Genomic DNA, 27,120 nt, shown 5'->3' with positions numbered 1-27,120 from the left:
TGGGTTTTGTACTCCAACTGACCTGAGTTCAAATTCTGGCTCAACCCCTTCTCATACACATGACCTTGAGCAAGTTAGCATCGCTCAGCGTCCTCCACAGAGGAGAGTTATAAAGGGAAACACCCTTGGAAGTATCATTAAGCATTTGGTATTTGACAGTTTTAGAAAATTCAAATTTAGATGAATAAGAACTACAAAAACATTTGGATTCAAGGTGGTGATTTTATATGTAAAGTAGATGCTGAATGAAGTTGGAGAACTTGGTAAAATTTTAGAAATCTTCACATAGAGGGGCTTTGAGTAAAATAATGATGTATTCACATTTGAATGTCCTTTACCACCCAAAGATATTAGAGGTTCTGGCAAGAAAGCAGTTGAATTAATGCTCTATATTAGTGGTTCACTTAAATTTTAAGGGTATCAGAATCACCTGGAGGGCTTTTAAAACAAATTGTTACTTCCCTGGTGGCACAGTGGTTAAGAATCCGCCTGCCTATGCAGGGGACACGGGTTTGATCCCTGGTCCGGGAAGATCCCACATGCCGTGGAGTAACTAAGCCCGTGCGACACAACTACTGAGCCTGTGCTCTAAAGCCAGTAAGCCGCAACTACTGAGCCCATGAGCCACAGCTACTGAAGCCCATGCGCCTAGAGCCTGTGCTCTGCAACAAGAGAAGCCACCACAATGAGAAGCTCGTGCACCGCATCGAAGAATAGCGCCTGCTCGCCATAACTAGAGAAAGCCCGTGTGCAGCAGGGAAGACCTGACACAGCAAAAAATAAATAAATTTATGAAAAACAAAAAGAATTAGCACAGATTGCTGGAGTCCACTATTAGAGTTTCTGACTGAGTAGATGTCGGATGGGGCCAAGGAAACTGCATTTCTTACAAGTTCCCAAGAGATGAACATCACTGTTCTACGTAGCACGGACTTTAGGTTGAAGCATGAAGCCAGCTGTGGTCTGGCATACTTGAAGAAAAAGGAGTAGTGAAGTGTCTGGGTACCAAAGGAAGACTGAAGTGTGAGTTTAGTGGGAAATAGAGAATCTGAAAGGTAGAAGGTTTGGGTAGATTGTAGATTATAGTAATCTAAGATCTTAGAGTAGGATGCTACTTCACATTTGATGAGGAAAAAAATTACACTTCCTTAGAAGAGCACTAGACTTGAGAGGGCCAAGGAATTTTAATGGTAGGACATTGGATAAATAACCCAGATGAAAGTTAAAATTTCCTAATGCTAAGAGTGTGGTAGAGAGGAAACCAATGAACCAAATGTCAGCACCCCACATGAAAAAACAGCAGTGACTGATGAGATTATAGTGACAAGGAAAGACACAGGACAACAGGACAAATGGCATAAGCCTAAAAAGAAGGAGAATTTCAGGTAGAATATTAATGTTATCTCATGGTGCTTGACACGTGGCAACTGAAAAGAGCAGCTTTCCCTGGTGAAGGCTAAAAGGGAAGCAATGTCTTCTAGGAACCATTTCAAATAAGGCAAAAAAGGCATGGAGAGTGTTCTTTGAGTAGCACTGAAGAATGATCAGTTTGCAAATCAAATTCCTGTTCCATAGGCCACAGTGGAAAGATCTGGGAAATATGTCAACAGCGGTTAAGAATACAAATACATGAGAAGATTTTATTTTGATAGAGGCAGTGCGGCAAGGCAGAGTAGCCAAGGACAACAGGAATAAGAGACAGAAGTAACCGACCTCAAGTTTCTGAACTGAACTTTGGCATAACCTTCTTGTATGGCAACTGACTTAGGTGTCCAGCCTTAGTGAAGCAGGACTGCCCGTACAGGGGGTAGCCCATTATTCCCCATAATTGTGGGAACGTAAGAAATGAAGCAGCTTTGGTGGGGGAAAGAACAAGCAACGAGAGAGTAGCCATAAAGTCTAGATAAATAAGATCTTAATAAAGATAAGAGTTTTGTTTACGGATTAGAACCCTCTTCTTTCTTCCTGAGTGGTTTATTCAGTGCAAAACGGCAACACAAATGCCTGAGGCAGTGCATCACACATGCATGTGCAGGGACTGATGTAAATGCTGTGTGAATGCACCATGTTCACTTTAACTCTGATGGAACCATCGTTACTACAGAGGAACAACACACTGAACGTATTCAACGTCATTGAATGTATCGTGTTTTGCTGTGTATACCAATAAATCATTTGTTGCACACATTTGTCTGTGTTTGAGAGACATTATGGGCTCTGAATAATCAGAAGAGGAGACTGAGGCTTGGCCGCTGCTCAAGTAATCTTCGAGTCACTTACCCAGTTTGAACTACATTCATTCATTCATTCATTCGTTCAATTCATTTAGTAAATATTTATTAAGTAAATACTGAATGTATAAATATTTGTTAAGTAAATATGTGTTGAACACTTACAGTGTACAATAAGAATAGTAAGACTAAATTTTCCCTAACAGCTTAATTTTTGGGAATTAAATATGTGGAAGCAATTTATAAATTATAAAGCCTTATATAACTAGCAGAAACTTTCAGAACATCATTTTAAATGTTAACAAGTGGATAAATCTTTATGTACTAATATGAAGGGGAGTCATGTATAATTTATGCTTATGAATATAGAAAAAGCTATGTTTTTGGTCTGAAGAATGTTTAATTATACTAAAGTTGATATACAGTTTCGGGATATTTAGTCAACATTTCAAAACAAGTCATTTTGAAGAAATCTGGCAGCATGCTTTGAACAGTTGTTCTATTTTTAATAGCATACTATGGGATTGAAAACATGCTTAATGTAATTACTAAATGTTATTTATTTTATTCTGTCAAAATTTTAATTTTTATGTTTATCATATATGCCGCCTTTAATTTTCTGGATGACTTTGCCTATAGAGAATAATTTGGAGCACAGTGTAAAGATAAGTAAATCAAATTGAAGTTTATATTAAAAGCAGATTTCCTACCCAAATGTATTACTGCTTGTTTCTTTATATGTCACTTTTTCTTATTTTCATGTTTTATAGTGTTTTCTTTATGATACAAATTCTTTCAGTGCTCAGTGAAATAATTCCTTTCTTGATACTATATATACACACATTCCCACCCCCTCCCTCCTTTTTTAAGCTTTTAGAAATGCAATGACATTTCAGAGTAGAACATATGGCTTTGGATTAAGCTAGAATTAAATTGCACTAACTAATTATATATCCTTGGGAAGAGGTTTTTAACAAATCTGAGTTTGTAAAATCAGTAATACCACCTACACATCAAGTTGACACAAGAATTAAAGGAGATACTACATAGCACATAACAACAAAAATGTAATAAATGTCAGTCCTCTTCCATTCTCTCCTTTTTTAGAGATACATATGTTTCTATATAAGCCTTAAAATGTCAATTATTCATAGTAGGCTTTAAGGAGAAACTGAATGCTGTAATTCTAAATATATCCCCCAAATAGACTTTGTAGTTTTATTTATGTTAGGCTATGTGTCAAATTTCCCAATTTATTATTAAATTATATATATATATATATTAGAATATATGCTAAGTCTCTCAGTGAAAAAGATTTATTATGCCCCATTTTTGAAATTCTGTGCTTAGAACTCCTAGTCTATCTTCATATACCCTCCTTATTATGCCTACCCCAATAGTTTCTTAAGCTACAGTGTCTATTTTCAGGCTAGGATTTCTTGCCAGATCCTAACAACAAATATTTCACTACCTCCTCAGAAATTATGCCAGTAAACTTTCAGCCTAGCGGAGACAATGGAAATATAGCATCTTCTGGAAGGAATAGTTCATTCATTGGTTTTTTAAAATTTAGTTTGAGAAAAGTAAGCACAAGTCTGAAGTAGCAAGAAAAAGAAGAATGAAATACTAAGGTAGGTTGAGATCAAAGATCACATGGCTGCAGGTATCCCAATTAGTAGATATGAGATGACCTCTTACAGCCTGGGGTAATATGTAAGAGCATTGCATAAGACAGTCATACCACCCATGAGCCCACCCAAGGGCGTGGTCACTCTTTTTGCCCCAAATTAGGGTTATAAAATCCTTCTCTCTTCTGCAATGTCAAGGCATATTAAAGGCAACAAGTTGAATGTAAAAGACACAGAATAATTAAGAAAAACAGAAAAATGAGTTGTAGCTTCACAAGTGAAAAGATAAATCATTCCTGGTTAGTAAGTAAAAGGCAAAAAGTATTTGGCAGAGAACCTTGGAGGAGAGCATTCTCCTTTATTCCCATGTAGTTAATGTATCTCTGAGAGTTAAAATCTGAGAATTGAACAATTATAGATGCACCTGAGTGTCAGCCCTTTCTCTGCAATTTACTAGCCTGGGGACCACAGGGAAGAAATAGGACCTTAAATGCATCTCCTGACTCCTAGTTTTTTTCCCACTCCATCACAGCATCTAAAAAGAGGAAATTAGACTCCCACTGAGAATGTTAAGTGAATATTAAGTGTGTGTTCACAATAAAAAAAATGAGTCCATTAGTAAATTGAAGTGAGAACCTAGCAAGTGCTAGGAAGAAATTCCGTGCAGGAGTAAGAACAACCTCATCAATAATAACATCAGTAATGGTAAATAGAATCTAACAGTAAGTGAGAGACAAAAGTCATTGTGGGACAGAAGATACATTAATATTGTCATTAATTTTTAAAAAATAGATAGCAACCATTTCATATGATATATGCTTAGCCTAAAAGTAAAGACTTAGAATTAACTAATATTTACCAAGCATATACTATGTATCTGGCACTATGTTTATATTAATATAAGTATTAATATAATATTAATATTTTCTCACTCTATGAAAACAAAATGCAATAATCTAAAAATGTTTCATTCTAGTCGGTATTTCTGATGCCACAACCCAATACCATTAAAATCTTGGGAATTCCACGTATAATGTAGCCTGACACTTTGACATCGTCGTCTATTAACTCACTTTGGTCCTTCTGTTATCTACAGTCCGCTGCTCCTCTACCCACCTCTTCTACTTCACTTGATAGGGTGTTAGTCCTTATCTTGGGACTGGTAAATAATCAGCTGTGGTACCCTCACACCACTGCCTCAAGCACTGTGCACATACAAATATTGGGAGACTGCCTGGAAAGAAATGACCTGATGTTTGGTTAAGGAGAACAAAGGTTTTTCTTCAAGGTGAAAAGCCTGGCCAAATCCTAGGTGGACAGCAGAATCCCACGGCCCCACTTACTGCTCTAAGCACTTTGGTTCTCAAGAGTCACAGCATAAACTGCGTCACCCCCTGGAAAGGGAAATGAAGGGAGGTATCAGTGAAAGAGGAGGCAACGGAGGTAAACACCGCTGGATCCAAAGAAGAGCTCTCGGTTCTACTCCCGCCTCTGCTACTAACTGGGTGACATGGCAAGCCCACCATCTCTTAGAGCATCAATTTCTTCTTCACTAAATTGAAAGAGTTGAGGTTGAGAGGATTAGATTAGTTTAGCACTTCCTAAAATCCCAGAATACTTGTCCTTCCAGCAGTTAATAGGCACTCTGCAAATTATAGGCATTGTAGAAGATAGGCATTAATGGGCATTCTGTGAAAAGGACTTAAGTAAATATGAAAAAAATACCTGGGATAAACACAGGTCAAGCAGATCTTGTTGCTGTCGGGCTACCCAGTGACTTTACTATGTAAATATTTTGGAAGAGACTCTATAGTGGTTTTTCAAGTCAACAATGAACAATATTTTCCCCCATTTGAAGCCAGGATGCTGATTACACTTGATCTGTTCACTTAAAATTACAGAGCTGCCTTGTTCCTCTTGCAAAGGGATGTCAATGGTATGTCTTACAATTGAGAGCCTCTCAAATACAATGATATGTAGAATTTCTCAAAACTTATTTTACCACAAAGTCTTTTTTTTTTTTTTTGCGGTACACGGGCCTCTCCCTGTTGTGGCCTCTCCTGTTGCGGAGCACAGGCTCCAGACGCGCAGGCTCAGCGGCCATGGCTCATGGGCCCAGCCGCTCCGCGGCATGTGGGATCTTCCCGGACTGGGGCACGAACCCGTGCCCCCTGCATCGGCAGGCGGACTCTCAACCACTGCGCCACCAGGGAAGCCCCACAAATTTGTTTTTAATAGCTTCTCATGAGACAGGACTTTAGGAAGCAGATATTGTCCAATTTTATAACCTATTATGAAGATAGCATACTCCCGTTCCTCAAACAAAGAGAAAACTACGCTGATAAAATCAAGAAAAATAGTGGAGGAGAAGCACTTGTGGAATGCAGGTATAGAGATCTCGAAAAATGTGCTCCTCTATAAATGCAATGAGAATACAACATGAGCAAGAATCACTGAAATCAACTTTTTCCGAACTCGGGAAATTGATCGAAGGCTTGCAACAATCCATAGAACATTTAGTAAAGAAAAGCAGCTGAATCTCAATAGAAACAATAACTATGTAGGGTTTTATTTTACCCAGTAGTAATATCCTTCTCTCCTGCTCTGCGGGAGCCTTGAAAATCAGCGTTCTCACAATGATGGTAGCTGTGAAACAAACAGCCTATGATCCACTAGAGGGGGCAGAACAGGTTTAGAGTTTCCCCGAATATCTAGAGAGTTGTCACTATTTGACCTATATGGAAGCTGCCTGGAAATGCCTCCCTTGAATGTTTTCTGTTTGTTTGTTGGTTTGACCTGAATTAGAGCTCACTCAGTGAGACATCCTGTCCATATAACATTTGCCAAAAACAATCAGGGACTGTAGTTTTATACAGAAGCTTCCTGAGGCAAACAAAAGGCTTACCAAAAAATTTTTTAAAAACATACAGTAAGTGATACGTCCATAGGAGGCTTTCAAAAGCTCGGACATAGGCGTGTAGATTTAGAAATGCCACACAGACGTGCAGTGCTTTGCACCTGCTCAGGAAAGACCCGATACGGATCTACCTCTCACCTCTGATTGACTTAGAAGGTCTGTTTAAGCAGAGTTGTAAACTTCTGGAGTGCTCATGGCATGCCTCAATACTTTGTCCAGCCATTAGCTAACAACTAAGCTACTGAGCAAAGACTTCAGTATCTGTGTACAACAAATTATATAGACTTTACAGAATTAGTTTAGGAAAGTTAGTAAACAAAAAGTAGCAATAACAATAAGAAAAAACAGCAGCAACAACAAACCCTGGAGGGTGGGGATGGGCCAATCTCCAGAGTGGCCACATTCTATTATATTCAATGTACAGTTTGCAACAACAACAACAAAATGACATGATGTATAAATCATGATATCACAATAAACGCGAAAGTATGGCCCATAAATGGGGGGGGGGGAAAGGCAGTCAAAAGAAATTCTCCCTGAGGAAGCTCAGACGATGGAATCTCTAGACAAAGACTTTTAATCAACTACTAGAAATATAGTCAAAGAACTAAAGGAAATCATGTAAAATAGATTAAAGTATAGGAATAAGCTCTCACCAAATGAAGACTACGACAAAGAGATACAAATTATAAAAGGAAAAAAATAGAAATTCTGGAATTAAAATGAAAAATTCCCTAGAGGGGCTCATCAACAGATTTGAGCTGGCATAAGAAAAAGTCAAAGAGATTAAGATAGGTCAGTCCAAATCCAGCCTGAGGAACACACACACACACACACACACACACACACAGAGAGACAGGAAAGAAAAATGAACAGTTCCTCAGAGGCCCTGTGGGACACCAGCAAGCATACCAAATACAATGTTACTGAATATTACTCAGCCATAAAAAGAAACGAAATTGAGCTATTTGTAATGAGGTGGATAGACCTAGAGTCTGTCATACAGAGTGAAGTAAGTCAGAAAGAGAAAGACAAATACCGTATGCTAACACATATATATGGAATTTAAGAAAAAAAAATGTCATGAAGAACCTAGGGGTAAGACAGGAATAAAGACACAGACCTACTAGAGAACGGACTTGAGGATATGGGGAGGGGGAAGGGTGAGCTGTGACAAAGCGAGAGAGAGTCATGGACATATACACACTAACAAACGTAAGGTAGATAGCTAGTGGGAAGCAGCCGCATAGCACAGGGAGATCAGCTCGGTGCTTTGTGACCGCCTGGAGGGGTGGGACAGGGAGGATGGGAGGGAGGGAGACGCAAGAGGGAAGAGATATGGGAACATATGTACATGTATAACTGATTCACTTTGTTATAAAGCAGAAACTAACGCACCATTGTAAAGCAATTAATACTCCAATAAAGATGTTAAAAAAACAAAAACAAAAACAAAAACCACACTCCTGACGTGAGTTTTTAAAATTTGTGATGTAGACTTTTATACTAAAATCAGAGTAGACAAAAAGTCTATTTAAGGGTTCTGTTTATCTTAAACAGTTTATCTTAAACAAACAGTTTGTTTATAATAAAACTGTTTAAAGCTTCCCATTGAATTATTCAAGACGTCTTTTCCTAAATGGTGCTTTTATAAAACTTACTTGTACTAAGTTTTATTTTAAAATGAAACAATAAGAAATATGCATAACTACAAAGATCCTAACATTATCTGGAAACTTTCCACCATGATAATTTTGTCTCAGGAGAAATCTGAAAATTCCATAAAATTCCATAAAACCTACATATAATTTATAGAAAGCTGAGTCAACAAACAGGTGTTACCATTGGAATGATGAATCTTGTCCTTTTCCTCACTCATAAATTTCTAATATATGAGCCTCTACACTATAAATCAGATGCTGGGTTCACATAGACTTATGTCATTTATTTTCTTTCACTGAGAAAATAAAGAGGTAGATGATCTATACATATCTTGCCAGCTGTTCCACAAAACTCATACATTGAATACAAGTATCGGAACCTCAGTGGCTCCATCTTGCACTTGTTCTAGTACTTGAATGTTAGATGCCGCTCTTGAAGAGTATTTGCATCTCTGTACTATGAGTCTGGCTGCACTGCCAGCCAGCATTCCATTTCCTGATGGCTCCTATTACCACCTAATTATTTTTAAACCCTGATTTTATTTCAAACAGTTTACCATTGTCAAGGGTCACCTCCAAGTATGACATTACTGAAATCAAATATTTTTGGTTCTAGGTCTATGGTTAGGAGAGTTTAAGAATGACCTTCTTCAGAGTGACTGATAGACCATATGGCAAAATCTATGGCTAAACTATAAATCCAATATTAAAATTTTAATAAAACTATAATTTTCAGGACAATTATTCAGTCACAATTATTATTCATTTTATCTGTTTCATATTTATAACTGTCCTGATAAACAAGTTAGAAAGTACCCAAGAAACCTATACATTCATTCATCTGTTAAATTTTCAGATATTTATTGAGGTCTTATTATGTAGCTAAATAAGATGAAGAAAACAGATTCCTTCCCTCAAAGAATTTGCACCCTAATAGAAGAGAAGATGATTACAACTTATCAACAAAATCTTGTGAAAGTATATGGCAGAAAGGCAATATGATTACAGGACAAGGGTTGAAGAAAGTTCTGGGGGTTTTCAATCTCCTTTAAATTAGTAAGCTGTTTTCCAGACTTAATACTGATGGAGACATATGGATTTCAGGGAAAGTAAGTAAGTCTGAATTTGGACTTGGATTAAATATACTTCTGATTGATTATTTTCTTGATTTTAGTTTTTAGTTCATTAAAAGTTATAGCACGTTCATAGAAGTAATACACTGTGCATCCTGGATGTTGAATCTGAGAGAGTACAGCTAGCCCAATTGTATATATTGTCTTTATACAATACACACATGCGTGCACGCACGCACACACATATACACACACATTCGCTTGAAGGATTTATTTAATGCAAAATTTATGAAGACCTCAAAAGAATTTGATGAAAATTATTAAATCCAAACTCTAGAATGAGAGCTTATGTATGTTTAATTGTGTGGGGAGTAGGAGGTATAAATGTGCTTGCGTTTGTTTTCATAAAAGTTCCGGGCCACTCGTAATTCTTTCAGATTTAGGGGATGCTCTTCTTTGTACCCTATGCTGCTCCTTTCCTAGACTATTTTACTTAGGACCACTTGCATTAAAGATCTTCCAAACTACTCTATAATACATGCTTGAAGTACAGTCTACTTTCTGAGTCTTCATCAGTTGTTTTCTATAGAAGGTGTTTCCCTCCATTAGAATCTGTACAATGTCACTAATTTATTCACTGCATTTCGAATGTGTCGGCTGAGTGACACTGGGGCTGTCTCCTCCTCTCACCTGAGCACCTGCCTCTTAGGTCCCTCTCCTGGCTGTGCTCCCTCTGGCCACATAAGCCTGCAGTTATGGAAGTGGGATAAGGATCTTTATAAATGCCTTTTAACCTGGAAAAGTAATTTCCTGGATCTCGCTGGGTACAGAGTCATGATGCTACCTGTGTAATATATCAGGTGTCTCTGATGACTACAGCTCAGGGGAATAGTTAATTAATTGCTTCACTCCAATTATCATGAGTGCTACATTACTACTTACAAGTTTTATTTGTCTCTGCAGGCTACCACTGGTAAAGAAAAAAAAGTAAGATTCTGATATCTTATTATTTTAAAAATTGATGTTTTTCCTCTATGATCCAGACACTAACTTCTCACCTTCATGCTGAACCCATCTGTCTGACAATGTCAGTAACCCCTGGAGAGCATGCACTGAGTCATGCCAAATTATAGTAATTCATTCTTGTTATGATTATAATCCAGTGACTTAAATCAGGAGCTGTATATTCTCTTTGTCTTAGCTACTATTATAAAATTAATCTGTTTTGTGAATTTAGAACAGTTCTACATACATAAATGTATCCATATAACCAATAATGATACTTTCAAAAATAATAACGAGCCAATCCTAACATACTTTGAAACTTTTTAATAATCACAAGTTATCACTGTATATATGATATGATATATGATATAAATAGAGATTTATATGATATAAATCTACAGCATTAGTAGACGATTCACATTCCAAATGGATATTTTATGTTGGTCTTCAGAAATAATAATTCCTTCTTTTAACGTACTACACTGCTTTTCAGAAAGTTAAGTCTATGAGCCTCTGCACCACAATTAAGAGATCAGTGAATCAAGATTTTTAGACCAAAAGTATAGCTTATCTTTACATGTTCTCCCTAAATAAGTCTGAATTTTTTGCAGACATCGTTTGATACTGGGAAAGGCATATACCATCATCATGGATGTCCTTTGGTTAAAAGCAATTTGTCAATAAACAGCAGTGTCTACTCACGTTTCTCTTGTTCTGCTTCCACTCCTTCACTTTCTGTGTCACTTGGCAGGATCCACGGTTGATGAACCACCTGCAATTGCTTTAAAGAGTCATCCTGCCAAAGAAAAAGTTTATTTGGATTAACCTCTAGAATGATACTGTGAATACCAATATGGGTGAACACTTCAGTTTCTATGAATTACATGTCAAAGAACCATAACAAGAATTTCCTCACAACAGAGAAGAATTTTAAGCTTAAATTCATTTTCATTTCATGGACACGTCACAAACTCTGAACTCATTTTTTTTACATTCTCCTTTAAATAAGATTTAATGTCTTAATAAGAAGAAATATCTAGACTATGGTCCTTCCTGAATTAATATTTTTATGGAATTCTTAGCACCCATTCTTGGAAATATAATAATGAAATATTCAATATAAAATTGCACAAAATGTGCCTGTTTGCCATCAAGGTTCCAATTCCCTTAAATGAGATTAAAGATTAGTAGGATTTAGAGAACATTCTCAACTTTACCCTTCAGTATTACTTCATTGCCTCCTTCCTCATATTACTTCCTATTTTTATTAATATATTTCTCAAATACTTCCTTGTTGTTCCATGCCTCTGTCATTGCCCTAAAGCAGACTCTCATCATCTCCGATCCTGACTGTAGTTATAATCATCTACAAAGTTTTCTAGGATTAAGATTCATACCCTTCCTAATTCTCTCCACCAGTTCCTTGCCAAGTAGAGCTTTTTAAAATGTCACATGATGTATTCATTACCTTGTTCATAAACCCTTGAGTAGTCTTCTCATAGTTTCCAGCATAAAATCTCAACTCAAGGCCCTCCATGAGCTATACTTGTCTAGCCTCTGTTCTACCACCACTTCCATCTCCATCCCACCTCGACTGACACTTCCACTCCAGCTTAATTAACTGGTAGCACCTTAATTTTGTCACTCTCTCTAATCTACCTAGATGTTTTCATATGTTATACTTCCTGCCTAGAATGCAGTATATTTATCTGTCTCAGACATTAACACTCTTCCCAAGGCTCAGGTATCATCTCTGTTGCCTTCCCTGATGCTCCAAGACAGATTTACTCCTTTGTGTGCCTATTGTATCAATATAACAAACACTATATAGTAATTGTCCTTTCATATCTTCTGGTCTCAAAAATAACGTGGAAAGTCCTTTATGCCATGGATAACTTTTTTTACCTATTAATTTCCAGTATCCATTATAATGTCTGGGGAAAAATAGGTACTCACTAACAGGTACACAGTAAACATTTGTATATGAGGAAGTAGGAAAGAGAAAAAAAGGAGAGGATGAAGGGTAGAAAGGAAGGAGGAAGGAAGGACGGGTCCCTTTGACAATAAAATATAAATAACAATTTTAAATTTATTGAGTCATCATTCAATAAAATCTTTTCAAACATAACTTTGAAAATTAAAAACATAAAATCAATATTACCTGTCCATTTACTCTTTTGACCTCTCAATTCATTCATCATCTTCCCCCTCTTTGAAAGAAAGATCTTTTCCTCCAACTTGAGATATTTTGCTTTATTTTGTTCAGAAAAATACTAACAAGATAAAAATAAAGGCTCACGACCCCGATCTCTAAGAAACATGATACACCAAACATTAAATGTCCACTTTGTTTAAAATAAGTGCTGTATAAGAGAAACAACATATCAGCTATCCCTTGACTGTGATGATTACCTCTGGATATGTTTAGTCCCAATCTAGAGTTTCAAAAAAGTACAGTTTTCCAGGAGTTACAAAGGGGATTAAGGAGTTGAATAGGTGAAGCACAGGGGATCTTTTAGGGAAGTGATCTATTCTGTGTGATGTACTAATGGTAAATACAAGACATTAAGCACTTGTCAAAACCTGTAGAACTTCAGGCCACAGAGTAAACCTTAATGTATGCAAATGAAAAAATCAATTAGGAAGGTGGGATGTCCCAGGATGGAAGGCAAGATACTAAAAAAAAGAATCTAAATGAATTACAAATGTAAAAGAACCTCACTGAAGTGGGTTGGGGAATAAGGTGCTGACCTAAGTAACTCTGAAAATGCATGGAGCCTGTAAGATCAGAAGCAAAAGCAAATGTACATAAGCACTGCATTATAGTGGATAAAGTTACGGGCTTATAGGTTAAAAATTCTGAATATATGTGTGTGTGTGTGTGTGTGTGTGTGTGTGTGTGTGTGTATATATATTCTGGAATTGAACAAAGTAAATGGATGGCAGATGTTGGAAGCCAAGTTTTTCACTCTTGGAGAGGAGTTTACAGATAAGCAAGGATAGAATGTTCCATGTATAATGTATTGATATTAGAGTTGGAGACATCAGTGAACTCATGTTTAGCTTACTATACATACAGATGGCTACACATATAAATATGTGTGTGTGTATATATATATATATATATATATAAATGGTTACTAATCATACATATATCTTGCTGCTATGGCAGCTTAGAGGATTTAGACACAATGACACCCCAATAGCAATGAAAACAACAACCACCCGCTCCACGTCCCCTGCACCGGCAGGTGGACTCTCAACCACTGCGCCACCAGGGATGCCCTCTAATACCCTTTTCAATGAAAGAATCAAGACTCTTGGACAAAGGACTGACTCTTAGACCAAGGCAAGAAATATACAAGATACAAGATAAGCCTGGAGCATCTTGTGCCAGAAAGCAAAAAAAGTGCTAACACACATACACATACACACATACACACACACACACAAAATGCCGGGGTATATCAAAGGGCTAAAGGAGCCAACTGAAAAATCTCTCTGTGGCCAAAGCTAGAACAATTTAAGCAACGAAATAAAGTAGCATTGGGTTACTACCCAACATACAAAACAAATGTCTATCAATCCATTCTGATGAAAACAAATGATTGACTAAATCAACAAGTGGGTGAGAATAGACAAATATGCCATGCAGAAGGATTTCAAATAATTTATGTAAATACTTAAGGAAGGAAGCAGAAAATAACTTCCCACATCTTTAGGGTGGGCTGTGTATAGCGACTTTCTTCCAAAGAGTACAATATGGAAAGAGAAAGCAAAAAGAGTAAATTTACAGTGGGGAAAACTGACAAATACTACCTGAAACCAGGTGATTAAGGTTAACATCAACAGCAATAATTCCTATTGATAGTATGTAGCCTTGATAGGATGGGATAAAAATGGAATTTTATCTCTATGGTATTCCTCCTTAAAACACATTATTCAAGTCCAACCATGAGAAAAATATCATACAAACCTCAATTGAGGGACAATCAACAAAATATGTGACCAGTACTCTTCAAACACAAGGAAATACATATAGTCATCAAACACACGGAAAGCCCGAGGAATGGTCACAACCCAGAATGGCCTAAGGAGATGTAAGTATGAGACGAAATGTGACATTGTAAAGCAACTAAACTTCAATAAAAAATTAATTTAAAAAAAAGAAATGTAATGTGACATTTTACGTGGCATCTTGGGACAACAAACTCGAATGAAGCATGGATTTAGTAACTAATAATGTATTAATATTCATTAATTGTGACAAATGTACCATACTAATGTAAAGCAATAATAATAGTTGAAACTGCAGGGGAGGTATATAGGAACGCTCTGTATTACCTTCACAATAATTCTGTAAATCTAAAACTGTTTTAACATAAAAAAGTTTATTTAAAAAATTGAAATAATAAAAAAAAATTTAATGATTCATTAAAAACTCTTTTAGCATCAGCAGCTCTTGAAAATAGTCTGTTAATCGAATTAAAATTTAAATTCCTACCAAATGACAGATGGTCTTTGCAATGAAAAGTCCTTGCCCCAGGGGTCAGGAATCACAGCTTTTTATCCCGGTTAATCTAGGGCATGTCAGTTCCCCTCTTGGGATAGAATGAAGCTGTGAAGGTGCTGGGTTAGATCATCTCTAGGACTTTACAATTAGTAAATTTCTATACCTAGATTCCTTTAGACTCTCAGTAGAATGTGAGAGGAACTAAATGAACTATTGTAGGAAAAGTCAGCAAACGTTAAAGATATTCCATCTTGGAATATACAATTTAGGTATAAATCAGTGTTTATTTTTAGGATTTAACTTTTTTTTTTTTTTAATTTATCAAGTATTGGATTTGGTCTTATAGGGCTATACTACAGAAGCAGCAGAAACGTGAAAAATCTTAGCTTTAAAATTCCATAACAGTATAAAGAACAGCAGAAGTAAAATTAAAAAAATTTTCATGTAACAGAGAGGGATAATCACATTCCTGCAGTTTTTCAAAAATAGAACATGGAGTCTCTGGTGTTTAAAGAGGAAATATGAAAAATGATCTTTTTGGTTTTATAAGGTAAAATCGAATGGCAAAAATTCTTTGTTTAAAACAGAAAAAAGTTTAAAGTGATCACGAAAAAATGTTTTTAATTGAAAAAGTATTTTGATTATTTAGCTTTTTGGCCCAAATCCTAAAATCTGTTTTCGTAAGAAAAGATATGACTAAGAAGTCAATGGTGTTCCTTTTTCCCATAATAGTTCAGAATATTAAGTAATACTACTGATTGGTTTCTGGTCTTAATGGCTTTACTACTGAACAGGCAAGTTATTCTTTGTTTATTGCAACCATTCTTTGTTTATTGCAAATCATATAAAATACAAATGAAACATGAGCTCAGCAAAATATCTAGTTTGGGAAAAACTTTAAAATGTTGAGATGTTGGAATCAGAATCATAGAGACAGTACAAATATTGCTATTAATAGATCATTTGAATGTTTTACTTTGGTTTTCCCTTGAATACAGTTAGTAATATAATGCACCTGTTTGCTTCATCAATACCAGCAGGCAGTACTATGTATGTCCAAAGTTCAGCCCATCAGACTTCTTATAATTATTTTTGATGGGGTCAAGGAGCTAAAATCGTGAACATTTTTAAAAACAAGAGTTGACATGTTCCTCTTTGCCAACTTATTCAAAAAATTTTCTACAGGAATATTAAACTCTGTATGAGCACAGTGCAAACTGTTTCATATTCCCAAGAGCAAGTTCTTTGGATTGCTTTCAGAAGAAATGACATTCATCCTTTTTCTAAAACACTTTCCCCATAAGTATGTAAATGTCCAGGGACCAGGAGTGGTGGGAAATAGTGACATGTATCATATGGAAAACAGTCTCTCGCCCTGTATCAACATATCATTTTATCTGCTAACAGAGTAAGTGCTTTATAAACTTTAGCGGTATTGTTATTCCACGTGGGTAGTTTATTTTTGGATTCTCTAAATGCAATCAATCAGTGATTTATGTCATGTGTGGCCATAGGTTATTCAGGTTATTTAGAGAAAAAAAAATGCTCCTTTGCTCAGACTTTCACCATTGGATAATTTAACTCTGAGGCAACTAAATATTTCTTTCCCTTTGGTTAAGAATGAAAATAACACACCAAACATCAGTTTCCATCTTTCAAAAAGGATTAATCATTTTCATTTCCCTTCTATAACCATGAGATCTATATACAGTAAGTATCCCTGAAGCATGTTGCAAATAAGGCAAAATAAAATTACACCCCACTTTACATACATTTAATAGACTGCAATACCGACAAAGAATTAAGCCTATACTTCTGTTAAAATAAAGTTCTCCATATATAATTTACATTCTTAAATTAATAAAGTTTGGAAATAACTTTGTTAATGAAATGGCTAGTATTATCAGGCTGAACTCTGTAACTTTTTAGTGAATTATACTTCTATAGTTTATTTCTTTTGCATAACATCAAAGGGCAATTAAAACATAAGAACAGGGAAGTAATACATTTGAGAAAATATAAGTTGGAACGAATAGGATCTGGGAAAAGAAAAGAAAGGGAGCAATAACCAAGTTATCAGTACAAAAATATGGTAGATTGTGGAAAATATTACAAAATAAACACAAGTTGCTAAAAAATTTTACCTGACATATTTGCTACACTACACTACAACTACTTTACACATTGGGCTTGCCCTCTGATAAAAGAAATTTTCACATATTGAGATATAGGAAAGTCATTCTGGCTTATACATGAGTTAACTTGAATTTTATGCTAACTAAAATAGCCTGTTTGCTATTAAACATACATTGCACATCTGCTTTAATTCTTAGAGAAAAGGATGCATTGACCAAAAGCAAAGAATGTCCATGTTAAAAATAAAGATTAAATGCGTCTCTTCTTGGGACGCCAATGCTGGTCCTCCTTTGATGATAAGACTCCCCGCCCAGGTGTCAAGGCCAAGCTGACTTGCTGTGTACTTGCTGGACTGTTCTTTTGTTTGAAACCTTGAAGAATATAACCCTGACTTGTTTAAGGTTCTTTGTTCTGACAAGATATAAAACTGTGCTGAAAACTCTGCTCCCCACAAGCAGAGTCTTCTGGGCTAGTCCTCAGTTTGGCTCAAAGAAAACTCTTTTCTAGTCTTTCTTATTGATTGTTTATTGATTATTTTCATGACACCTTCATCTTCTTTCTTTTTATTTTTTTAAATTTAAAAAAAATTTTTTTCATCTTCTTTCTTAATTCATTCTATTTTGTGGTTTTTCTACACAAGGAAATTGTAGGATGAAGTTGTAAAAGACTTTGAAACTAGCAAAAGATTATTGGGTGTAGTCAATGAAAAATAAGTCATTTTTCTAGCAAGCCCTTTTGTTTATCTGATTTTTTTTTTTTTTTTTTTTTTTTTTTTGTGGTACACGGGCCTCTCACTGTTGTGGCCTTTCCCGTTGCGGAGCACAGGCTCTGGACGTGCAGGCTCAACAGCCATGGCTCACGGGCCATGGGTCACGGGCCCAGCCGCTCCGCGGCATGTGGGATACTCCCGGACCGGGGCACAAACCCGTGTCCCCTGAATCGGCAGGCGGACTCTCAACCACTGCGCCACCAGGGAAGCCCTGTTTATCTGATTTTATAAAGGCTCCGAGTCTTTCACTGACTTTGAGCTATTTTACAACTTTGTAACTTATAGAAATGTATAGTAGTGCAAATAATTCTTGTCCATATAAATGCAAATTGCATCTATTTTAATGTAATTGGTTATTACGGACGTTGATCAGTTTGGCCATTTTTTACATCTGTTTATAACTTCATTTCAGCATTCTTTATTTGACTACACGTGAGGGTTAGAATTCTCCTTTGAACTGGCTATAACATCTTACTGGTTTCCTCATTCATTAATGACTTAAACAAACCTTGACATGTGTTCATTTTACATCTGTATGAAAGCCATCATGATAAGTTTTTTAAAAATTGCTATCCTTTAACAACATGTATGAATTCTTAATGAATATCGGTGACCAAATGGGGTTTCCCTGCAAAAACTCTTGTTTTCTAGTTTCCTAAGTGGAATAAAACTATAATGCTGAATAATAGTTATTTCCACTTTTAACAAGTAAATCCCTGTGCATGATAAAAAGCAAATTATCTCTTATTTTTATAGGAGAATAATGTCATGCACTCTCTTTCAAAAGTATAGTTGGAACTTCATTACACTAACAATCACAAAATATACCACAGGAGGAAAAGACAGGCCAAAACTGGCGTGAAGAACGATTCTAAGATATTTTGTTACATAGAATTGATCCCCTTTCCAGTTCAGATGGTACAGCTGGCAAAATCAGCCTCAACAGATTTGGAAAGGCCTGCCTGCTCAATGTGCTTCTTTTCCTGTCTGACACCCTCAGAGATTGTGAAGCTGCCGCTTGACACCTTGAGTTAGTTCACACTCCTCTGTGTGTTGCCTTGGCCTTCAGCTAACTTCCTGAAGTTGTGAGGAATGGCTCTAAACTGCTCTTGAAAAAGTTTTAAAACTCATTAACTTCAGTCTTTAGCTCTTTATAGTTCCTCAATCATTTAAACTGACAATACTTACTTGTGGAATACATATGCAAATTAATACATTTCTCTATTAATTACTGGATTTTTAACCAGTGTGCTATGCTATTTCTCCAGTTATTCCTTTGGGAAATGTGATAGTTTAAATGGATTAGCTTCTCTATAAAATGTATAGTAAGCTTTGTAAGTACTTGATTTTGATAAGTTGTTTTTAATTATATATATATTTTTGAGTGAATATTAATATTATAATTCTAACAGCTAAAATTTTTGCGATGTGAAGTTTTTATTCCTACCTTGAGTTAGCAAGTGCCTTACATGTAAAGAACACATAATTTAAAAAAAAATTGTTAGAACCATTTTGAGGATTAACCGAAATAAACTATTATAAAATATCTCATTTTTATTTGGTCAAAAATACAAATCCTATCTGAAAAAAATAATACATTAAATATATAGAAAATATAAATAGAAATTTCATTTTAGCTTTACTTTTTGCGGAGACCATATCATCTCCTTAGTTTTGACTTAGGTCTAAACAGAATTGCCTAACATCATGTGGTTATGATTCTGTCTAATTATAAGACTAAATTTAAAAAAAAAAAACAGGGACTTTGATGTGCAAAGAGCTGTTCAAACTTTAGCAAGAAATGTTAAATATAATAAAAATGCAAACTCTATGGTTTATGTGAGTTTTAGTGTGTACTAAATAAAAGCAAATGTTTGCTAGTTCACTTTTAACTTCTAACTTCAATGCTTCTAACATTTATAAATACTGTTCCCCATTGTTTGCTGATTCTATTAACAAGAAGAAGGAAGGCAAAAGTGAAATAAGAGTATAAATGAGAAAAAATAAAACTATCTTTTTATGGCTCACATTCTTAACATATTTGGACTGCCAGTGGAAAGAGTTAGAACACATATTTCCTAAAGACCAAATGTATTAATGTCTGCAAAAAGAAACCAACTATTGATAAATTAATAGTTCATTCATTAAGATCATGCTTAGTTTTTCTGTAAAGGATAATTGTTTACTGCTTTTAAAAAGAGCTAAAATCTAAATATCAATCAATATTAGAAAAAAAAATACTATGTGATACTGAACCCCTAGAAAGGAAAGGCTTACCTTGGGCAGCTCAAACATAGTCATAAATTCAAACTGAAAGTCAGTAATGAATCTCAGAAGCTGGAGAGATTACATACCCCAATCAACCCAAAATATTATTTTTGAGAATAAATGAATAAATAAAACTCATAAATCTATTAATAAGAATTTCCCTTTTACCCATGTTATATTTATAAAATTGGGGATTTCCCATGAAGTATGCAGTTACTTTCTAGAAATAGCATTGGAAAGAACACTTCAGGGTAGAGCTTCTCAGACCTTAGGGTGTTTATGAATAACACAGGGATTTTGTTAGAAATGCAAGTTTTGATTCTTTGGATCTGGTGTGAATGCTGAGGTTTGGCATTTCTTACAAGCCCCCATTTCTTACCTAGTCAGAGGACCACATTGAGGAGAGATGCCCTGCCAGCACTTCTAGTGAAAAGGCACAAATGCCCAACCTTGTCACATTGAGTATTTACAATTGCTTACAACGTGCATGTTTAGACTGCACATGTATAATGATGGAGAAAATAAGGATCTTTTCCTTGGATAAGAACCCAAATTAGAATGACTCATTTTTAGAGTTCTATCACGTATGCAGCCCATACCCTGTACCAGCACCTCTTCTTCCAAAGTACTAGACCCATACAGGACACACGACAAAAGGCATTAGGTACCCTTTTTGTGGAGGTGACCTACCACCTCTAGTCCCTAATGGGAAATGCTAGCCAAGGGCCTGGGCAACTACAGAATCCTAAAGGGAGGTTCTATTGGTGTACATATTGAAAATAGTATCTTTCTCTCCTTGGGCAGCTTTAACTTCTTGACTGTATTTTTCTCAATTTCGGCATCAAATCCATTACACTGAAATTTAAAATTGGTGCACCAACCCTCCAATTTTTTGCCCCATATATTTTGATTTTCTAACTCGAACTGAGACCATCTACGTAGTTATTTCCTTTCTTTCCTTTTGTTACCCTTTCTCCATTGTGCTTTTGGTAAAACTTCAACCATCTCCAAACAAGCCTGCAAACCAGAGATTTGAGACTCTGGTGCTCAAAGGGTGCTATGCACTCTGATTTTCCTCTCCAAGTGATATTTGGAAGCAAGAGGGTGCTATGCACTCTGATTTTCCTCTCCAAGTGATATTTGGAAGCAAGAGTGAGTTTAAGTATGGGTACACTGTTTTGAATAAATGTACGGACTACCTCCTACACTCAGTAGGCCACTCAAAATGGTCTTTGAATGGATTCATGCATGAAAGAATAAAATACTTAGAGAAACAGATTCTGTCTTGCTGAGAAGCAATAGTCAAACCAAATATTTGCTACTTCTATGATATCATCGCCAAACTGTTTTCCGGTTTCCTTCACCCGAAACAGATTCAGATGGCTAATTCAGTGACCATTATGGTTTGGCTTCAGACCAAGTTTTATGGAGTCTGTCCACTGGCTTATCTGAGAGTTCCCAAATGCAGTTTGCAGACAGCCCAAAGACACATCCTGAGACACAGAGCACCCCTGGATATCTCCAAAATAAAACCAGGAGTCTAAATGGTTTTGCAACAAAAATCTGCCAGACATTTTTATTGTCAAGATAGCACTTTGCTTAATGGCTTGTATGAATAACATCCTTGATGAGCATTTATCACATGAATGAATCCCAATTTGGTACAGATTATTCTCTCCATAAGAGCAATGATCATATCTTATTTTTTTGTGCATGGCCAATATAAAACATGTGTTTCTCATTTATTAGGATAGCAACAAATGTTTATGAGTGAAAATATATGATAGCCTTAGGTTTATACAGTTTTACCTTCATTTTCAAGATAAACTAATATTTATAGGATCTCCCAACCAAGGAGGAACAAAACACCATTTTGATAACATATTATTTACCGTCTTGTTTTTGAGGGCATGACTGGAAACCCTACAGGCAGATGGAGAAAGCCCAAGTGAGTGTCTCACCCTATATGATAGACTGATTTCAGACCATGTTACAAGACTACCTTAAAACTCACTTCTTCCATGTAGTTTTTCAATGACTGTCCTCCACTGGAGGCTTCTCCCTAGAGGCAAAGAGGAAGAGAGGTTGAAAAAGTCAAGAGAAGGAAAGAGAAAATAGGAAAGAAGATGAGTCATGAAGAGCAGTGAAACCTGGGAGCAACATCAAATCTTTACTGCCCTCCACCATCTCAGTTCGTACTTAGGGGATTATCAGCTTGGCAAATTCTTACTCTGGAGGAGATAATAATTGTTTCAAGGCAACAATGTATCTTTTAGGCGGATTTTAGGTCACATAAACAAACAACCACCTAGTGGAGCTAGGTGGACAGAATGCTAAACGTGCAGTATAAGGTTTTCTGTTATTAACTTTATAAATATGCACCTAAAACTAGATTAAGAAAACAGTCACAATTCTGTCTTTGATAAATCTGTGTGAAGACCTGGCACAGGGACTTAAAAGTACTAATGGAAAAGAGTACAGCTCATTAGCCTGCCCTTTTCCAAATGTTTATATCCAGTCTTCCTCACCTTACTTGTGTGTTATTAGTAAATTCTCCGTTATTTGTGCCTTCTACCAGCCTTTCATTGAACACTAGTAATCACTGAGATTTTAAATCACTGAAATTTAAAACATCAAATTAAACAGATATTGCAAACTCATCTAAACATTGGTGGTCAAAATTGTCAAACAGCTTGTCAGTTTGGAAAGGTTATATATATATAAAAGCAAAGTGATTCCGTTAGAAAAAGATATATTTTTATAATTCATGGCCAGAAATGTTTGGAAATAAATTCTGAGATATGAAATGGTAAATTCTAGGACACCATATGTGTTTAAAAGATAACTAAATAAGTGTGAATAAAGCTTACATTTGTTTCTATAACTTTTCAAAGACCCTCCTTTTTAACTTCTCAAGGCTCTCATAGACATGATCTTATTTGATTGGTTTTTCACTACAATTTGAGGGTAAGGCATCCTCAGGTCAATTCGATCCATAAAGAAATTGAAGGCAGAGCTGCTGATTGAAGTGCTTAAAGCCCAGGAACCAAAAAAGGCATTGCTGGGACTGGATTCAACCCTGACACTCTTCTACCTTGCTGCAATGAAAATTCTAAAACAAAAAATTAAATTTACTTTAGTTTTTTTAAAAAAAATTGTGATGTGTACTCCAAAGCACTTTCAGAGGGTTAAAAAAAAAAAAAAAAGCATGCTTTTTCTTCAAAACAAAAATTAAGCTAGGAATAAAGTTCTGGGATTCCTTAGAAATCACAGATGTGGTCATATTTTTTCACAAATCATGGTTTCCACTAGCAAAAAGATTAATATGCTATAGTTTAAATGTTTCCAAATGCTTCCAATCTTGTGGGATTTTTTCAACGGATAAGATAGTGAAAGAGATAGGATAGTTATATTTACTTAAACTGAAACATAAACTATTAGAAAATATCAAATCCATATAAATCCTCCAAACTATGAGGAATTTAACTCAAAGCATGCAGACAGGGCTGGAAACTTACTTCAAATAAACTGCTTTTTATAGTTGAACTAACGACGCTATCAGCCCTCATTTGGACAACTGGTCCACAAAGAATGCTGTGGGTTCTTCCAATTTGGCTCTTCGGTGTGACAGAACTAGTCCATTTGTGCCAATAATCCCCTTCGCCTGGGCTGCTAGGGGCAAGAGAATGAGTGGCAAACTGCTTGGAGTAACAGATCTGCTTTCTGGAAGGGCCAGCATCTGAGGGCCAATGGTGAGATGCTGCAGACTAGTCCCTGGGTGCTTGCTGAAGACACCTATTTGTTTCCTTCGCTCCGGAGTGCAGTGGTTTTCCCAAATTGTCTGCATACTTGTAGTCTTATGCCAAGACCTGGTGATGACTGAGGGGTTTCTTGATGACCAGATATAACTGAAGCACTGTGTGTACTACAGGGCTTCTCGACAGGCTTTCTTTTTCCCACAGTGCCAGGTCCTTCTCAATATCTACACCATAGAAAAGGAGCAACCTACACAACGCTATTTGTTTCAAAGGCCACACAGCTTGGAGTCTGGCTGTGACCACCTTTCATAAATCACTGACATGGGTGGCACTGATGAATGAGGAACACAAAGTAAACGACTCCAGGAGGAAAATACAGAGGAAATGGACCTTTTGCAGAGAGAATTACAAATGTGGCACAGAGCCAAGGGAACAAAGAAAAGAACAAGACATCAGGATCTCTGAGCCTTGGGGTCAGAAGAGGTGGCCCCAGCCAAGAGGCTTGATTCAACATGGCTGCCCCAGGTTCCCCATTTCTAACATGGCACTGCTGAAATGCTGATTTTCCCTCCTTCCCCCACTGGTGGTGCTAATGAAATAAAATCCCTTCCAAAGCACAAAGCTATCAACTTCAGTCATCCTTTTCTTAGCTTTAAAGAACTGGCATTTTAAATATCAAGTCATTCTAACAATATAATATTTTGTTAATCATCTGGAAATGAATCAAAAATACCCAAATGCAATTTCCCTTGAAAAACAAAGAGAAGAAAGGGGATAGAAGGGTGGCAGACAGGGGCGTGTGAAGGAGGGAAAGGGCAGAATACATGGAAACTATGCCTTAAAAAAAAAAAAAAGAAGAAAAGGAATTTCCTGAAATGTGGTTTCACTTATCATGAATCTTAATATAACCAACAGTTGAGATAAAAATGTTTTGAATGTGAATTACAAAATATAAACTCAGAGAAAGAAAGAAAAAGAGGCTGATATGATTACTGCTTAACATATGACGTGGGATCACAACTGTCAGAGACGCAGGCTATCGTCACTCCCCTAGTTCTTTTCCAGTTAAGGAAACATTCTCAGTGAGATGGCATATTCTAGAGACTGAGCTAGGACTAGACCCACACTTTCCTGAATCCATCACCATTTTCCACCATACCAGGCTGCTCTTGTTTCAACCAGTATTTCCTGTTCATCTCTTACTAATCTTTAGACAAAATGCGTACAGACTTGCACTTGCATATAGGGTACATTTATTCACTAACATTTTATGTCTAAGACCTCTGGTATTCATTTCCTTCAAAGAAAGTTCCATGAGAACCCTACTTCCACCAGAATCTTCTTTCTTCCCACTTTTTTTTCAAATGAAACTAAACAATAATCCTGATACAGACAACACTCTCTTAAGAAGTAACTGTGGTACTTAGAACCCACAGAAGAATGGAAGCTCCATATGAATGGCCAGAGCATTTCTGAACCTAAGGGACCCATAACACTTTATCCCGTTATTTATTCCGCAAGTATTTATTAAGCACCTATTGTGTGCCACATAATTAACTAGGCTTGGGAACAAAGAAGTGAATAAGAACTGATTCCTACCATAAAAAGTTTACCTTGAGAAAACAGATCTACAAGTTATTAGAATACAGAGCAAAAGTTAATTGACACAGGTAAGCCCAAGGTGCCACAGGAAAAAATAGGAGGAAAAGGCACCTACTCTTTCATTTATTTAACAGGCATGTTTTGAGAAATTCTATGTGCTGGGAACTGTTATAAGCATTGGATACAGATGATGAAGGAGTCAAAGTAGAAGGATTAAAACTTGCAGAAATTATTTTTAAGCTTAGTCCTAAAGACAGTCAATTAGCCAGATGAAGGAGCTGAATAAGGAGGAGAACTCATACCAGGCAGAAGGAAAATTCTGTGCAAGGGTCCAGACCCAACAGAGCAAATACATGAAACCACAAGTATTACTATGAAAACCACCAATATACTATGCACTGAAATGTGTATTGCATTTTGAGATATAGAGATATTAACATCGTGTCATTTCCTAATTTTATACTATAATTTCCTGTAATACAGCTGCTAATATAATGGTTACACATTTTTGGGGTTTTTTGCCATGCCATGAGGCTTGTGGGATCTTAGTTCCCTGACCAAGGATAGAACCCAGGCCCCCTTAAGTAGAAGCGTAGAGTACTAACCACTGGACCACCAGGGAATTCCTTGTTGTATTTTCTTTTTTTCTATTATTATTAATTTATCTATTTATATACATCTTTATTGGAGTATAATTGCTTCACAATGCTGTGTTAGTTTCTGTTGTACAACAAAGTGAATCAGCCGTATACATACACATATCCGCATATCCCAAAGAGAAAAACAAATACTGTTGTGTTTTCTAAGTGCATTATTACACAGGGTTACTGAATTTGTGACAGATGACAGATAGATTGAAGTTCAGCTTTCCAAACTCCAGCAAACTTTATAGGTGGCAACTACTACTGATGTCCAAGAGAATAAGCAGTGATCTATTTCCAATTAGTAAAAAACTGGGTGCTATAGTTTAGAAAATCAAAATTGTTTTGGAAAGTTCAGAGGTCTTCTAGATCATTGATGTAGTCAATAAATTAATAGTTACACTTGAGTTTTCACACTTACATATATAAACAGATGCTGTTTCTAATTGGTCTCAAAGTCTTTTCACACTGTTGAAAATCTCTTTTCTGAAATTTTGCTCACAATCTCACGAACAATTAGAGCACCAGTGCAGACCATCTTTCTCTGAAAATGACACCTTTATCCAGTAGACTGCTTTAGCATTGCTAAGGGCTACAAGACAGTAGCATTTTAAGAGAAGATGTTATGATCTTACTCTACCTTTAAGTTCCACAGCTGCTGTGGGTTACATCTGTACCAGGAATCAGCAACCTAAGGTGTGGTCAGAAGCCAAATTTGCCCTCTCAGAAGGGACAAATAACACTCAATCTCTATGCACATAACCAACTTTTAAATTAAAATGAGAACAATCTACATTTTTCTTCCAATGTTTTCATGTTAAGCTAAATAGTTCCTTTAGTGATAATGCCCTTGCCTTAGAGACTTACCTTAAAACAATTTAAAAAGGCAGGAGCAATTATGGAACTAATGACTATTAC

General features: G+C 36.1%; 1 protein-coding gene across 1 annotated transcript in view; it reads right to left on the bottom strand.

The window, feature by feature from the left end:
- Window positions 1-27,120, bottom strand: part of C17H8orf34 (chromosome 17 C8orf34 homolog) — a 336,297-nt gene that overhangs the window by 7,647 nt on the left and 301,530 nt on the right. Inside the window, 2 exon segments of the mRNA XM_073794504.1 lie at window positions 11,218-11,311; window positions 22,216-22,263. Of these exon segments, the coding sequence (XP_073650605.1) occupies window positions 11,218-11,311; window positions 22,216-22,263 (142 nt within the window).

The sequence above is a fragment of the Tursiops truncatus genome, chromosome 17 (genome assembly GCF_011762595.2).
Source record: "Tursiops truncatus isolate mTurTru1 chromosome 17, mTurTru1.mat.Y, whole genome shotgun sequence".
Taxonomy (NCBI): domain Eukaryota; kingdom Metazoa; phylum Chordata; class Mammalia; order Artiodactyla; family Delphinidae; genus Tursiops; species Tursiops truncatus.
The sequence above is the reverse complement of the archived record's forward strand: the minus strand, read 5'-3'. Positions and strand labels throughout refer to the sequence as shown.